At 37.0% G+C, this 14,967-nt stretch overlaps 1 protein-coding gene across 2 annotated transcripts in view; it reads right to left on the bottom strand.

The window, feature by feature from the left end:
* Positions 1–14,967, bottom strand: part of VTA1 (vesicle trafficking 1) — a 65,389-nt gene that overhangs the window by 9,156 nt on the left and 41,266 nt on the right. For both annotated transcript variants that reach the window (XM_082669427.1, XM_082669426.1), the window contains exon 6: positions 10,895–11,068. In XM_082669427.1, the coding sequence (XP_082525553.1) occupies positions 10,895–11,068 (174 nt within the window). The remainder of the gene's footprint in view (positions 1–10,894; positions 11,069–14,967) is intronic.

Below are 14,967 nucleotides of genomic sequence, written 5' to 3'. Positions count from 1 at the left end.
TAACAAAAATTTTAACAGTACAAAGGGGTATGGATGAAAAGTCAAGTACAAATTTTAAATAGTACAAAAAAAAAAAAAGAGAGGCAGAGAAAAAAACACGGTGAAAAGCCTGCCTCTCATTCCTATTCCAGGTCACTTGAGGGCTATCACTAGTTTTAGAATACCCTTCTATGCACATACAAACATGTGTGTGTCCAGGCGTGTGTGTGTGTGCAAGGAAATAAATGTACTTTGCTAAGAAATTTGTGTTCTAGCCTAAATCAAAACCCTCCAGACAAACTCCTTTCTCTATGGAGAATGCATTATTTGGTATGTATGTTTTGCCAGTGGTAATATGTCTGCATACTGTACTATTCTGTGCATTTTTCACTTAATATGCCTTAGCAATAATTCCAGATTAAATATATTTAAATCCACCTTTTTTTTTAAGATTTTTTTTTGTGTGTGGACCATTTTAAAATCTTTATTGAATTTGTTAAAACACTGCTTCTGTTTCATGTTTTGGCTTTTTGGCCATGAGGCATGTGGGATCTTAGCTCCCCAACCAGGGATTGACCCTGCACCCCCTGCACTACAAGGCAAAGTCTTAACCCATGGACCGACAGGGAAGTCCCTAATCCTCCTTGTTCTTTTTAATGGCTACATAGTGTTCCATTCCATGCATGAACCACAATTTATAATGCTATCCATTACTGACGAACATTTACGTTGTTTCCAAACTTTTGTTGCTAAAGCTAATACTACATGAATATTTTTATACACTGTATACATATATATGCATGAATATATTTACAGGAAAAAACTTACAGAAGTGTAACTGCAAAGTCAGGAGACATACAAATTTAAACTGACCAATTCAATGTCTATCTTTTGCTTGATTTTGATAAATACTAACAAACTATATTAAACTGTAAACATACGACATAATTCTCCCCATAAAACTTGAACTTTCAAAGGCACATAATTTACATAACATATATATTTTAAAGTTAGAATGCAAGATTTGAGAGGGCTCTTGAGACTACCTGGTGAAGTCCAGTGATTTGAAGCAGCTGAGCATAAAAACACAGGTAGGTGACCATATATATTCTTCACACAGATCTTTAGAAAAGAGGATAAGTTGACAACCATCTCACAATCTGGATATCAGTGCCATTCCTTACTAAGTAATTTGTGCTTCTGCCTAAATTAAAATTCTCCTAACAAACCCTTTTCTCTATGGAGAAGGCATACTTTCTTTGGTCAGCCTCCTGCATTAATTTTTAAATGCTTATTTGTACATCTCCAGATGACTAATTAAGTAGGTAATATTATTTAACAAGAACAAAACAGAATTTACAGAGAAATAATTTACTTACGTAGTAAAATTTTACTTGAGCGATATTAAAAGAAAAACACAGGTAATCTGCATTTTATTAAGAACTCTGGTCACAGTCATTCAACCAAGACTTGAACAGACAGCACAGGCTGCTCAACACGCCTCATGCAGCAGTCAGAAGATGCTGCTTCTCATTTGTTTCCACGCCCAGGGACCAAGGCCTGTGTTCTTGGCAGCCATCATGACATGTTCCCACTGGGGCCTAGCATACAGGTTCAACTAAGTGCATAAATATCTGTTAAATCAGTAAAGATGGTTTTTAGTTTATGTTATTTATTTTTTGAAATGCCCAAATCTAGTTAATTTTCCTTCTTTCTTGATTTGGAAAGATTTCAACTGTCAATTATTGAATGGATTGCAGCCCCCTGGACTACAGTATGTTGGAATGATGTCACCATAAAAACATTCCTGGGGGAAAGCAGAACTGTGTTAGAAATTTCTTTCTTTCTATTACTTAACAAAAAGCAATGTTAACAAGTAACTTCTGGTTAATTTTTTAGCAGATGGTTGTTACACAGGCTATTTGATGAGATTAATATATATTCAAGAATTAAATGCTATATGATTTCTAATTAAGTATTAAATTGTTCTCCTGACTATGTGGTGTGGGGATTCTGAAAAGGGAGAAATGGGTGTTAGTTAGAAAACTCTAGAAGATGTTGTAAAAAGTATTAATTAAACAGAACCCTGAAGGTCAGTAGCATTTGAAGAGGCAGAGAAAGAGAAAGACATGCTAACTATGAGGAACACTGTAAGCAAATGTGAGAAGATTGGGTTAAATAAACCTCAGAATAGTCATGGAAAATAGCACTGATAGAAATGGTTAGGCCAGAATATTAACCACTTTGAAAGCTGTACAGCAGAATTCAAATGCAGTACTTCTGTCACTTAAAAGAACAACAATAAAAGAGCTAAGCTTTGGATTTACTTATGAGGTGAGCTGCATTTATAATTAAAAGGCTAGCATTAATTCTAAAATAACTCTTTTAATCTATTTAGATTTATCACTGACATCTTCAATATTTACAGACTGTGAAAAGCATGTTTCAAGAGAAAGAAAAAACCATAGGCTGTATTGCCTCTATCTGATATTACACAGTGGTAAAAGCACAAAGAGGTAAACACTTGGCTGTTCAAACAATCTCTATCCCGGCCCTCCTTGCACCCTCTGCTTTTCTGTGGAAGAACTAAAAACTGTATATTAGTACATACTATTCTTTTCAGCTATCTTAAGGATTTCCCTTTGATAAAAGTGCATCCTGGACCTTTATATGAGAGAAAGTAAATCATTCTTAAAGTGAGTAAAAGGGGAAACATCTGCTATATTTATAAACTAAAAATGTTATTTCACTTTCTATTAGGCAACTATGAACTATTTTTTTTTTTACTGTTTTAAATATAATAGAAAAAAAAATCTGCCAGCAAAGAGGAGATTCCCATATCTCAAGCCAACCTTAAGAGGAAAAATATTATGAGAAACGTAGGTTTTGATTTGATAGAACTTTAGTTCCTTGGAAGGGAAACAGAAGGGAGGTGCCAAAAACATGAAATCCAAAAGACTTGGATTCAAATTCTAGTACTGTTACTTATTAGGTATGTTTCTATGTGTATTTTTTTTGGATAACTGCTTAATTTCTTTAGTTTGTAAAGTAGGGATAGCAATATCTAATATAGCTCTGTTAGAATAAGTTTATGAAATAGCTATGATAATTATTTAAATGCTAAGTCTATAAGAATGTACACCTGATGCCCTAAAGCAGTTCCAAGGTTTTTAGTTTTATGTCTCACTCTGAAGAACATAAGAGAGTGAAAAAAAAAAAATAAGGCTCATGCCAGATTTAAATGGATCAAAATGAACTGTTCATGCCAGAAAACTTCCTAACAGAAATAGAAGACTACCTCCTGATACCTATCTTTATGTGTGGATATTCTGAGCAGGAGTCTATTAGCTTGAACATATGAAACTACTAATATTTTATCACTTTTGTTGTACAAAAAGACACTTTGTTTGGTTCAACCTATTATAACCCTCCTACTACAACCATACTTTCCCTCTCATATATACACACAGTATGCCTACATATAAAATATATGTATATGGGCCTATACCACAACTCTGCCCTAAGATACACTGCCTGAGCAATACCCCTTAGGCAATCTTTTTGTAAGGTCAATGTCCTACCCCAACAGTGACACTTTTCTTGATTCACAAAATGATTTTAAGTGTTCATTAACTTCCTATTAAATACCCTTTCTTTGGCACAGAAATAGGAAGGAACATTAAAAAAAAGGAAGCACAACTAAGGCACGTACCAGGCACCTGTGGAGGACCACGGACACCTAAGGGGACGGCAGGAACCCCCAGCGACCGGGTAGGACGTGGGGCGTGGGGGGTAGTGAAGGGGGAGGAGAAGTGGAGATGGGAGGGACTGGCGCCCCTGGGGGGGGGGCTGGGGGAGGGGAAGGGATCCCACGCCAGAAGGAGGAAACTGGGGAACCACTGGGAGGGCAGAGGATCAAAAGGGAGCGTGGCCAGGTTTCTCCTGCCCACTTGGGCCCCCAGGAACCTGCTGAGATCCTGGGCCTGATCCTCTGCCCACCGAGGCCCCCTCCAGCCATGCGGGTCCTGACAGAGCGGGAGGGAGGGAAGGGGGAGGAAAAGTAAAGGTTGGACCTCTGGAACCAGCACCCCTGAGGGGTGGCTGGGGGAAGGGAGGAGTTCCTAAACCCAGTGACCCACACACGGTTAGGGGTCCCGTGGGGATGGGGGAGACCCTGGGGAGGAACGGCGGGGGGGGGTACTCAGAGGAACAGAAGGGAATGGGGCCAGAGCTTTCCCTGTCCACTTAGCTACGGGGGAGCCTGCTGGGCTCTTGGGTCTAATCCTCTGCCCTCGGAGCCAACCTCCTGCCGTGCAGAGCCCAAGCCCCACTCCCACACGCTCACCCACGCCCTACCTCCAAACTCCGGAACTCCACACTCCAGAGGCCCTCCTTTGTACATGCTGCCTCTCGCCTTCCCTTCAGGTCCTAAGCAGAGGCCCCGTCCCCAGGGCCTTTTCCAGCTGGGTCCTGAGCCTAGGCCCCGCCCCACGCTCAAACGTCACCCCCCCACCCGCCTAGGCCCCGCCCTGCCCTAAACCCCGCCCCTGCCTAAGTTCTACCCCCGCCTAAATTCTGCCCCATACAAAGGCTTTTTTTTCCCTCCTCTTTTAGATTGGGGTTCTGTTTTATCTTGTGGATTCACTGTTGTTGATTCATTTACATTTCTATTTTTCCTAATAAAGCTTTTATTTTTCTAAATTTATTTTATTCTTTATAGTTTGTTATTGTTCTCTCTCTTTGGCTTGTTCCCCTGACCTTTTTTTCTTTCTTTTTTTTTTTTTTTTTGCTGTGCCATGCAGCTTGCCAGATCTTCACTCCCAGGCTGGAGGTCAGGCCCCAGCTCCTGTGGTGGGGGCTCCAAGTCCAACCCACTGGACTAACAGAGAACCTCAGATCCCAAGAAATATTCATCAGAGTAAGGCCTCCCAGAGGTCCTCCTCTGAACACCAAGACCCAGCTCTATCCAACTGCCTGCAAACTCCAGTGCTGGAGGCCTCAGGCCAAACAACCAGTAAGACAGGAATAAAGCCTCACCCATCAAAAAAAATTTTTTTAAATGGAAATGACAAAAAAATATGTTACAGATGAAGAAGCAAGGTAAAAACCTACAAGACCAAATAAATGAAGATGATTAGCCAATCTACCTGAAAAAGAATTCAGAGTAAGCAGAGTAAACATGACCCAAAATCTGGGAAACAGAATGGAGAAAATACAAGAAACATTTAACAAAGATCTAGAAGAACTAAAGAGCAAAACAAACAGTGATGAACAACACAATAACTGAAACTGAAAATACTCTAGAACGAATGAACAGCAGAATAACTGAGGCAGAAGAACGGATAAGTGAGCTGGAAGATAAAATGGTGGAAATAACTGCCAGGGAGCAGAAAAAAGAAAAAAGAATGAAGAGAATTGAGGACAGTCTCAGAGACCTCTGGGACAACACTGAACAAACCAACATTCGAATTATAGGGGTCCCAGAAGAAGAAGAGAAAAAGAAATGGTCTGAGAAAATATTTGAAGAGATTATAGTTGAAAACTTCCCTAGCATGGGAGAGGAGATAGTCAATCAAATCCAGGAAGCGCAGAGAGTGCCATATATGATAAACCCAAAGAGAAACATGCCAGACACATATTACTCAAACTATCAAAAATTAAATACAAATAAAAAATATTAAAAGCAGCAAGAGAAAAGCAACAAATAACATACAAGGGAATCCCCATAAAGGTAACAGCTGATCTTTCAGGAGAAATTCTGCAAGCCAGAAGGGAGTGGCAGGACATATTTAGAGTGAAGAAAGGGATAAACCTACAACCAAGATTACTCTACCCGGCAAGGATCTCATTCAGATCCGATGGAGAAATTAAAACCTTTACAGCAAGCAAAAGCTAAGAGAATTCAGCACCACCAAACCAGCTTTACAACAAATGCTAAAGGAACTTCTCTAGGCAGGAAACACAAGAGAAGGAAAAGACCTATAATAACAAACCCCCCCAAATTAAGAAAATGGTAATAGGAACATACATATCGATAATTACCTTAAATTGAAATGGATTAAATGCTCCAACCAAAAGACACAGACTGGCTCAATGGATACAAAAACAAGACCCGTATATATGCTGTCTACAAGAGACCCATTTCAGACCTAGGGAACATACAGACAGAAAGTGAGGGGATGGAAAAAGATATTCCATGCAAATGGAAATCAAAAGAAAGCTGGAGTAGCAATTCTCATATCACACAAAATAGACTTTAAAATAAACACTATTACAAGAGACAAAGAAGGACAGTACATAACGATCAAGGGATCAATCCAAGAAGAAGATATAACAATGGTAAATATTTATGCATCCAACATAGGAGCACCTCAATACATAAGGCAAATGCTAACAGCCATAAAAGGGGAAATCGACAGTAACACAATAATAGTAGGGGACTTTAACACACCACTTTCACCAATGGACAGATCATCCAAAATGAAAATAAGGAAACACAAGCTTTAAATGACACATTAAACAAGATGGACTTAATTGATATTTATAGGACATTCCCATCCAAAAGCAACAGAATACACTTTCTTCTCAAGTGCTCATGCAACATTCTCCAGAATAGACCATATCTTGGGTCACAAATCAAGCCTTGGTAAATATAAGAAAATTGAAATCATATCAGGTATCTTTTCTGACCACAACCCTATAAGACTAGATAGCAATTACAGGAAAAAATCTGTAAAAAATACAAACACATGGAGGCTAAACAATACACTACTCAATAACGAAGAGATCACTGAAGAAATCAAAGAGGAAATGAAAAAATACCTAGAAATGAATGACAAAGAAAACACAACCACCCAAAACCTATGAGATGCAGCAAAAGCAGTTCTCAGAGAGAAGTCAACAGAAATACAATCCTACCTCAAAACAAGAAAAATCTCAAATAAACAACCTAATCTTACAACTAAAGCAATTAGAGAAAGAAGGACAAACCAAAGTTAGCAGAAGGAAACAAATCATAAAGATCAGATCAGAAATAAATAAAAAAGAAATGAAGAAAACAATAGCAAAGATCAATAAAACTAAAATAAAACGCTGGTTCTTTGAGAAGATAAACAAAATTGATAAACCATTAGCCAGACTAATCAAGAAAAAAAGCGAGAAGACTCAAATCAACAGAATTAGAAATGAAAAAGGAGAAGTAACAACTGACACTGCAGAAATAGAGGATCATGAGAGATTACTACAAGCAATTATATGCCAATAAAATGGACAACCTGGAAGAAATAGACAAATTCTTAGAAAAGCACAACCTTCCAAGACTGAACCAGGAAGAGATAGAAAATATAAACAGACCAATCACAAGCACTGAAATTGAAACTGTGATGAAAAATCTTCCAACAAACAAAAGCCCAGGACCAGATGGCTTCACAGGCGAATTCTATCAAACATTTAGAGAAGGGCTAACACCTATGCTTTTCAAACTCTTCCAAAATACAGCAGAGAGATGAACGCTCCCAAACTCATTCTATGAGGCCACCTGATACCAAAACCAGACAAAGATGTCACAAAAAAATTACAGACCAACATCACTGATGAACATAGATGCAAAAATGGAAATAAAAACAAAACTAAACAAATGGGACCTAATGAAATTTAAAAGCTTTTGTACAGCAAAGGAAACCATAAACAACACAAAGACAACCCTCACAATGGGAGAAAACATTTGCAAACGAAGCAAATGACAAAGGATTAATCTCCAAAATATACACGCAGCTCATGCAGCTCAATATCAAAAAAACAATCAACCCGATCCAAAAATGGGCAGAAGACCTAAAGAGACATTTCTCCAAAGAAGATATACAGACTGCCAACAAACACATGAAAGAATGCTCAACATCACTATCATTAGAGAAATGCAAATCAAAACTACAATGAGGTATCACCTCACACCAGTCAGAATGGCCATCATCAAAAATTCTACAAACAATAAATGCTGAAGAGGTGTGGAGAAAAAGGAACCCTCTTGCACTGTTGGTGGGAATGTAAATTGATACAGCCACTATGGAGAAGAGTATGGAGGTTCCTTAAAAAACTAAAAATAGAACTACCATACGACCCAGCAATCCCACTTCTGGGTACATACCCTGAGAAAACCATAATTCAAAATGAGTCATGTACCACAATGTTCACTGCAGCACTATTTACTATAGCCAGGACATGGAAGCAACCTAAGTGTCCATCGACAGATGAATGGATAAAGAAAACGTGGCACATACATACAATGGACTATTACTCAGCCATAAAAAGAAACGAAATTGAGTTATTTGTAGTGAGGTGGATGGACACTGAGTCTGTCATACAGAGTGAAGTGAGAAAGAGAAAAACAAATACTGTATGTTAATACATATATATGGAATCTAAGAAAAAAATAATGGTTCTGATGAACCTAGGGGCAGGAAAATAATAAAGATGTGGACGTAGAGAACGAACCTGAGGACACAGGGAGGGGGAAGGGTAAGCTGGGACGAAGTGAGAGAGCAGCACTAACATATATACACTACCAAACGTAAAATAGATAGCTAGTGGGAAGCAGCCGCATATCACAGGGAGATCAGCTCAGTGCTTTGTGACCACCTAGAGGGGTGGGATAGGGAGGGTGTGAGGGAGACGCAAGAGGGAGGGGATATGGGGATGTATATATATATACATATAGCTGATTCACTTTGTTATAAAGCAGAAACTAACACAACACTGTAAAGCAATTATACTCCAATAAAGATGTCAAAAAAAAAAAAAGATAACCAACAAGAACCTACTGTATAGCAAAGGAAACTCTACTCAGTATTCTGTAATAGGGGCTTCCCTGGTGGCACACTGGTTGAGAATCTGCCTGCAAATGCAGGGGACACGGGTTCGAGCCCTGGTCTGGGAGGATCCCAGATGCCACGGAGCAACTAGGCCCGTGAGCCACAACTACTGAGCCTGCGCATCTGGAGCCTGTGCTCCGCAACAAGAGAGGCTGTGATAGTGAGAGGCCCGCGCACCACGATGAAGAGTGGCCCCCACTTGCCGCAACTAGAGAAAGCCCTCACACAGAAACGAAGACCCAACACAACCCAAAATAAATAAATAAACTCCTACCCCCAACATCTTAAAAAAAAAAAAAAAATTCTGTAATAAAATATATGGGAAAAGAAAAAGGAAAAAAAAAGGAAAAGGAAGCTAATTTGCTGAACACTGATTTTGTGTTAGGCATAGTAGTCAACTTTCATACTTCTTCCCCTTTAATAATTGAAACAACTATGAGAAGTATGATTAATTTCATTTTAAAAGAGAGAATAACCTCAGTCGGGAACTGAGTAACAGTTGAGTTTGTGGTTTAGCAAGGAGTAGAAACTAATTACTAATACTATGTGACTCCCAAGTGTATTTTATTCTCACTTCACCCTTCTGTAAAGATGCTTGTGTTGGAGGCTCTTGGTCAGTTTTTAAACTTACTACCAATAGTGTAACTTGAGCAGTATTTATCAAAGGCAAATACATCTAAATATGTAGCTGGTTTTGCTTACTTCATTCTACCCTGGAAATACTGAATATTCCCAAAAGATAATAAAATATTTAAAACAGTGTTCCATGAAATTTTACTTACAAAACTAATGGAAATTGGTCTATTAATTCTATCACATAGACCTTAAAGCAATGAAAAGTCAGGCAGGGTAAAATATACAGAATGATGATACTAAAGAGATCAGTGTTAAAATTATCATGTTCATCAATATGCTTACAAAAATGTTTGCATTATTTGTAGATGATATGAAGTTGAAAGCTGTAAAACAGGAGGAAAGAAACTAATCGTAATTGCTGCTACAAGGGTCAAAACAGAAAACTCTTAAATGTTGTTCAACTCATGCAAAATAACCTAAATGGTTTGGGTAAACTGAGGCTGAAAATTTGAAAGTCAATGAAGTAATGGTGAATAACCGCAATAGTAGAAATCAAGGCGCAAAGGCAACTTTTATTCTATTAATTAAATATTTTGAAATATATAGGTTACTACCATAGATTACCCTTATGCTGAGATAAAAGTTTAAAAACAATTTTTGGAAAAAAAATTAATTAAATATAAGATTTATTTAAACTATGGTTTTAAATGCCCCTCTATTTGGAAGTAAGGGTTATACTCTGTCAACAATACAAGTAAATAAGGGTATCTGCAACTTTCAAAAGTTTATATTATGACATTGACTTATTCCTGGAGACTAGTTTTGTCAGATCTTTTTTCTATGAAAACACAGACATATAGTACTAATTTATTCAAAGATAGCAGGCATCACTTCTGTGGTTTATTTTTAGGCACGTTTGTAATATTAAAAAACCAAACCACCAAACCCCAACCCCCCCCTCCTTTCACTTGTCTGTGAATCCACGGCTATTGAGATTCTGTGCTCAAAGCTTGCTCCTTCATCAGTAATACCCATGTTGAGGGAGGAGGCAGAGTCCTAAGGGAATAAGTCAAGAAAAATGAATCTTGCGATCACAGTGGGAACCTGACAGACACATCCTATAATAAGCCCCACTCACCTCAGTGCTATTCTTGAACAGTGAAGGGGAAAGAAAGGGAGGGGAAGAAAAAGAAAACAGCCACACACACGAAAAGCACAGGAACTTTACTTATTAATAAAACATAAGGTCAATAGTAATCAATTGCACATAAATATATTTTGTCATTTCTTAAAAAATTAAAATACAACTAATATTAAAACTTCAACGAAAAGGATGTAACTTTTTGGTGGGTTCAAGTGGAACTTAAAGATCTTATCATGCTTTAGGACCATCATTATGAGGCACAAATATGAGAAGCACAGTTGTTATTTATGAAAGGAGAGTTCAAATTCGTTAAGCTTCAATTTCCTACCTGTGCTATGAGGCACTTCTGCTGGGGTATTAGCTGGAGCGTGGGCACCGGGAGGAATCTGTATTCCAGTATAGCTGCTTGATGGCATGTTGCTTGGGTCATACGCTGAAGATGACGGCTGAGGTGGCTGACTGGGCAGAGAGGCTGTTCCAGCATCTTCATTTTCCTCAACATCTATTATATAATATACATGCAATGTTAAATGAGGTCCACACAGTCCCTGATTCATGGGGTTTTTGTACAATGGTGCAAAAGTGATAGGGACTCAGTAGAAACCATACTTTGAATTTTGATCTTTTCCCAGGCTAGCGATATGCAGTATAGTACTCTCTGTGATGCTGGGCAGCTGCAGCCACAGCTCCCAGTCAGCCACGCAACCACAAGGGTAAAAAACCGATACACTTACAACCATTTTATTTTTCACTTTCAGTACACTATTCAGTAAATTACATGAGATATTCAACACTTTATTATAAAATAGGCTTTGTGTTAGATGACTCTGCCCAACTGTGGGCTACTGTAAGTGTTCTGAGCACTTTTAAGGTAGGCTGGGCTAAGCTATGATGTTCAGTAGGGTAGGTGTATTAAATGTATTTTCAAATTATATTTCCAGTTTATGATGGGTTATTAGGATATAACCCCATTGTAAGTTGAGGAAGATCTGTATTTTGAAATAGAAATGCCAAATATTCTTATTTTGCTATACGGACATGACAGACATTTGAATGTAATTCTATTTAATGCAATTGATAAGCAGCTTCTCTTAAAATAATTGTTTAAATTTTTTTCCTTTTCTTGAAACACTTAGTTGTGCCTGGCAGTATGATCAACATTTCTTTAAATTAATACTTTCCAACTCTGTAAAATCTTTGCATATATTATATTTTTCTTAAAAATAAATTTTCTTTAAATTTATGAAAAATGGAGGACATTTTTGGCAAAACATGTCACATTTATGCTCTCCATAAGAACTCTACTTTCTGACAGCTGCCTTTTACTCAATATTTATTGTTTACTAGCTATTAAATGATTACCTGTGTGTTGTTCAACAAATTAATCAACAAAAACAAAGGAATAAAATTTCACATTGAGCTGTCTATGTAGAAAGGAGTAATAAGAGAGCCACTTTGTTGTTCCATATCCAAGTGGATATGGAAACTTAGAGTTTGAATGTTAACAGATACTCCTTCAGTTGAGCCTAAATTTTTTCTAGAACACTTTTTTGTACCAATCATATGGCTTCCTTAAGTATTTTCTGACAATATGGTGACATAGTACTGTTTTCAAAAATTAAGTATACTTCTTTTTCTCTTACTCTAAATTAACTAAGGTATAGTATCTATTATTTTTTACTAGCTTTACTAGAATTCAATTCCAGAATGACAGAAAATTAGACTTTTATTAAACATAATACCTTTTACACCTAGAATATCTTATAAAATTTAAAAACACAAGAGAATATAATGCTACACTGAGAAAAAGAAAAACCAGTTTTAAAGAAGAGTTTTTGCATACATATTCAGATTTAATAACATCCTCTTTTAGAGCCGTAAGCCATTTCTGAGCAGACACTGTTAGATGTTATGACATTAACACCTAATGACACCAGGGTATTTTTTAAATTAACAGGTTGAAAAGTATACAATGAAAATATTCTCCTTTATATCTAAAAGGATTATTAGTATTCTATAGCTAACAATTTTTACTATCCAGAAGCTCTATAAAAACTGAATGCAAATAATGAATAAAAATTACAAGCTCAATTTAAGCCAATTTTGGGAAAGCAAAATAAAAATTACATAGATTTAATAATTTATAGTATTATAGAGGGCTTAAAACAACCATTTCAGAACAAAAGAGATCAAGATAATAATCAACACTTTCAAGAGAAAAAGGTTAAAAAGTTTAAGATTAGAGAAAGTTACTGATGCTGAAAGAGTGCCTGAAAAACAAAATTGATCATTTATAGGTATTTCAGTGTATCTAGAATGATACCTCAGAAATACTACTGAAAAGTAAAATGATATGTTTAAAAAAACAAAGATTTTTTTCATGGTGTATTTTCATACATAAGCATATATAAGCAGTGAAGTATCTTTCAAATCAAATGTTTGAGAGTAATTAGGAATATTACATGTATTTTTACATTTACTACACATATGTGTATGTACCTTATATGTAATAACGAAAGTGTCTCTGCTTCAGACTCCAATTTAATATGATTACTAAAGGTGAAAAAAGGTTGGTTCCACCTTTGGTTTTAATTCTTAAGCAACCCATTCCCCCTGGGTGATCCAGCATTTTACTTTGGCTTCACTTCTTCCTTTCAAACTGACAACTCCAAAATTCTACTTTCAGCCTTGACCTTTCTTCTGAAATCTTGGGTAGAATATCTAATCGCTATTGAACTTCTTCAAGTAGTAATCACATTAGCATCTCAATGCCTTCCCTTGACTTTTCCCACCAACCTGCTCATCTTGTATTTAGCCATTTCTTTGAATGGAATCACCATGCCTCTGAGCACAAAAGCCCAAAACAGGAATCATTTTCTGTTTTCTCCCTCTTGTCTCATATTAAACTGTTCCTTGATCCTATTGATTACACTTCCTTAACTATACTTCCTTCTCTTTATTCCCCCCTGGCCAATAACTTACCCAGATTTTCATTATTTATAATTTGGATTACTGCTCCTGGATTCACATTACAACCTGCAGAATTATCTTTCTCCAATTCACTTTCAAAAACATTTTTCTTCTTTTTTTTCCCTTTCTTTCAGTTCTTACAGTTGGCCAGTTCTCAATCCGTCTCCCTGCCTTTGAAGATGCTATTCTCTTCAGTTGTAGCATCCTTCCCTTTTTTCTTTACCTGACTTAATTAGTTCAATTTATCTTTTAAGACTCAGCTCAGGCACCACTTCTTACCAACATGTACTATAACTACTTATTAACCTATAGCTCCCCATGAGAATGTAAGCTCTTACAGTACAGGACCATGTCTTATCCAACCCTAGTACCCAGGTAACGCCGACAAAATGACTTTAAAAAAGAAAAAAAAAGTTTCTTAAAAAATGAATGAAAAAAATGTATAAGATTTAAAAAATGCAAGCACAAGGGTATGCCCTAGGAAATGGGAGGTCATTACAAATTTGGGGCTCTATACCATGGCTAAAGCACAGAAGTGTTTCTCATCATGTTGGTACTATGTTCTCAAGGGAAGACTAGATTATGTTAAGTTGATTGGTTGATTGGGACATTTTCCTGGAAGGCTCAATGGGGAAAATATATACGTGTTAAGTCTTGTTATCTGGTTGAGGAAAAAATACATCCACTTAAATGTAGAATAAGAGCATAGACGTTAGAATGATAAAGATTTGGGTTCAAATCCTAGGTTCCGTTAACTAGTCATTAGAGCTTAAATAGGGATGCCCAGCTACCAACAGAATTATATGGGGACTAAATTAGATAATATATGTAAAACGTCTATCACAGTGCCTAACACCTAGCATGTGCTCTATAAATTATAAACATTCTCATAAATTATAAAAATACTCACTTTATTAAATATATATTTTATAAGAAACTATAAATACATACATAAAATAGCTCTGCAGAAATTCACATGAAGGCTTTTACAGAAAGGCAGGATTCAGACAGGTAAAGAAAGATGAACATTTTAGGAGGGAGAAATGGTTTTAATTAAAGAAAGAGACAAAGGTACTTTCTTGCCGTTAACTTCTATGGATATAATAAAGGGTTTATATAGGTGTTATGGACTGAACTGTCCCCCCAAAATTCGTATGATGAAGCCGTAACCCCCAATGTGACGGTATATGGAGACAGAGTTTTTAGAGGTAACTACAGGTTAAGTGAGGTCATAAGGGAGGAGCCCTAATCCAACAGGAATGATCTGCGCCTCTCCCCCTCCTTTGCCCCCTCTCCTTGACACTCCACCATATGAGAACAGAAGGAAGGTGGTCCTCTGAAAGCCAGGAAGTAGATTTTCACCAGAAACCAAACTCTGCTGGACCTTGATCTTGGATTTTCCAGCCTCCAGAACTGTGAGAAAATAAATGC

This window comes from Grampus griseus, assembly GCF_964374135.1.
Source record: "Grampus griseus genome assembly, chromosome: 13".
Taxonomy (NCBI): domain Eukaryota; kingdom Metazoa; phylum Chordata; class Mammalia; order Artiodactyla; family Delphinidae; genus Grampus; species Grampus griseus.
This window is presented reverse-complemented; position numbering and strand designations above follow the sequence as displayed.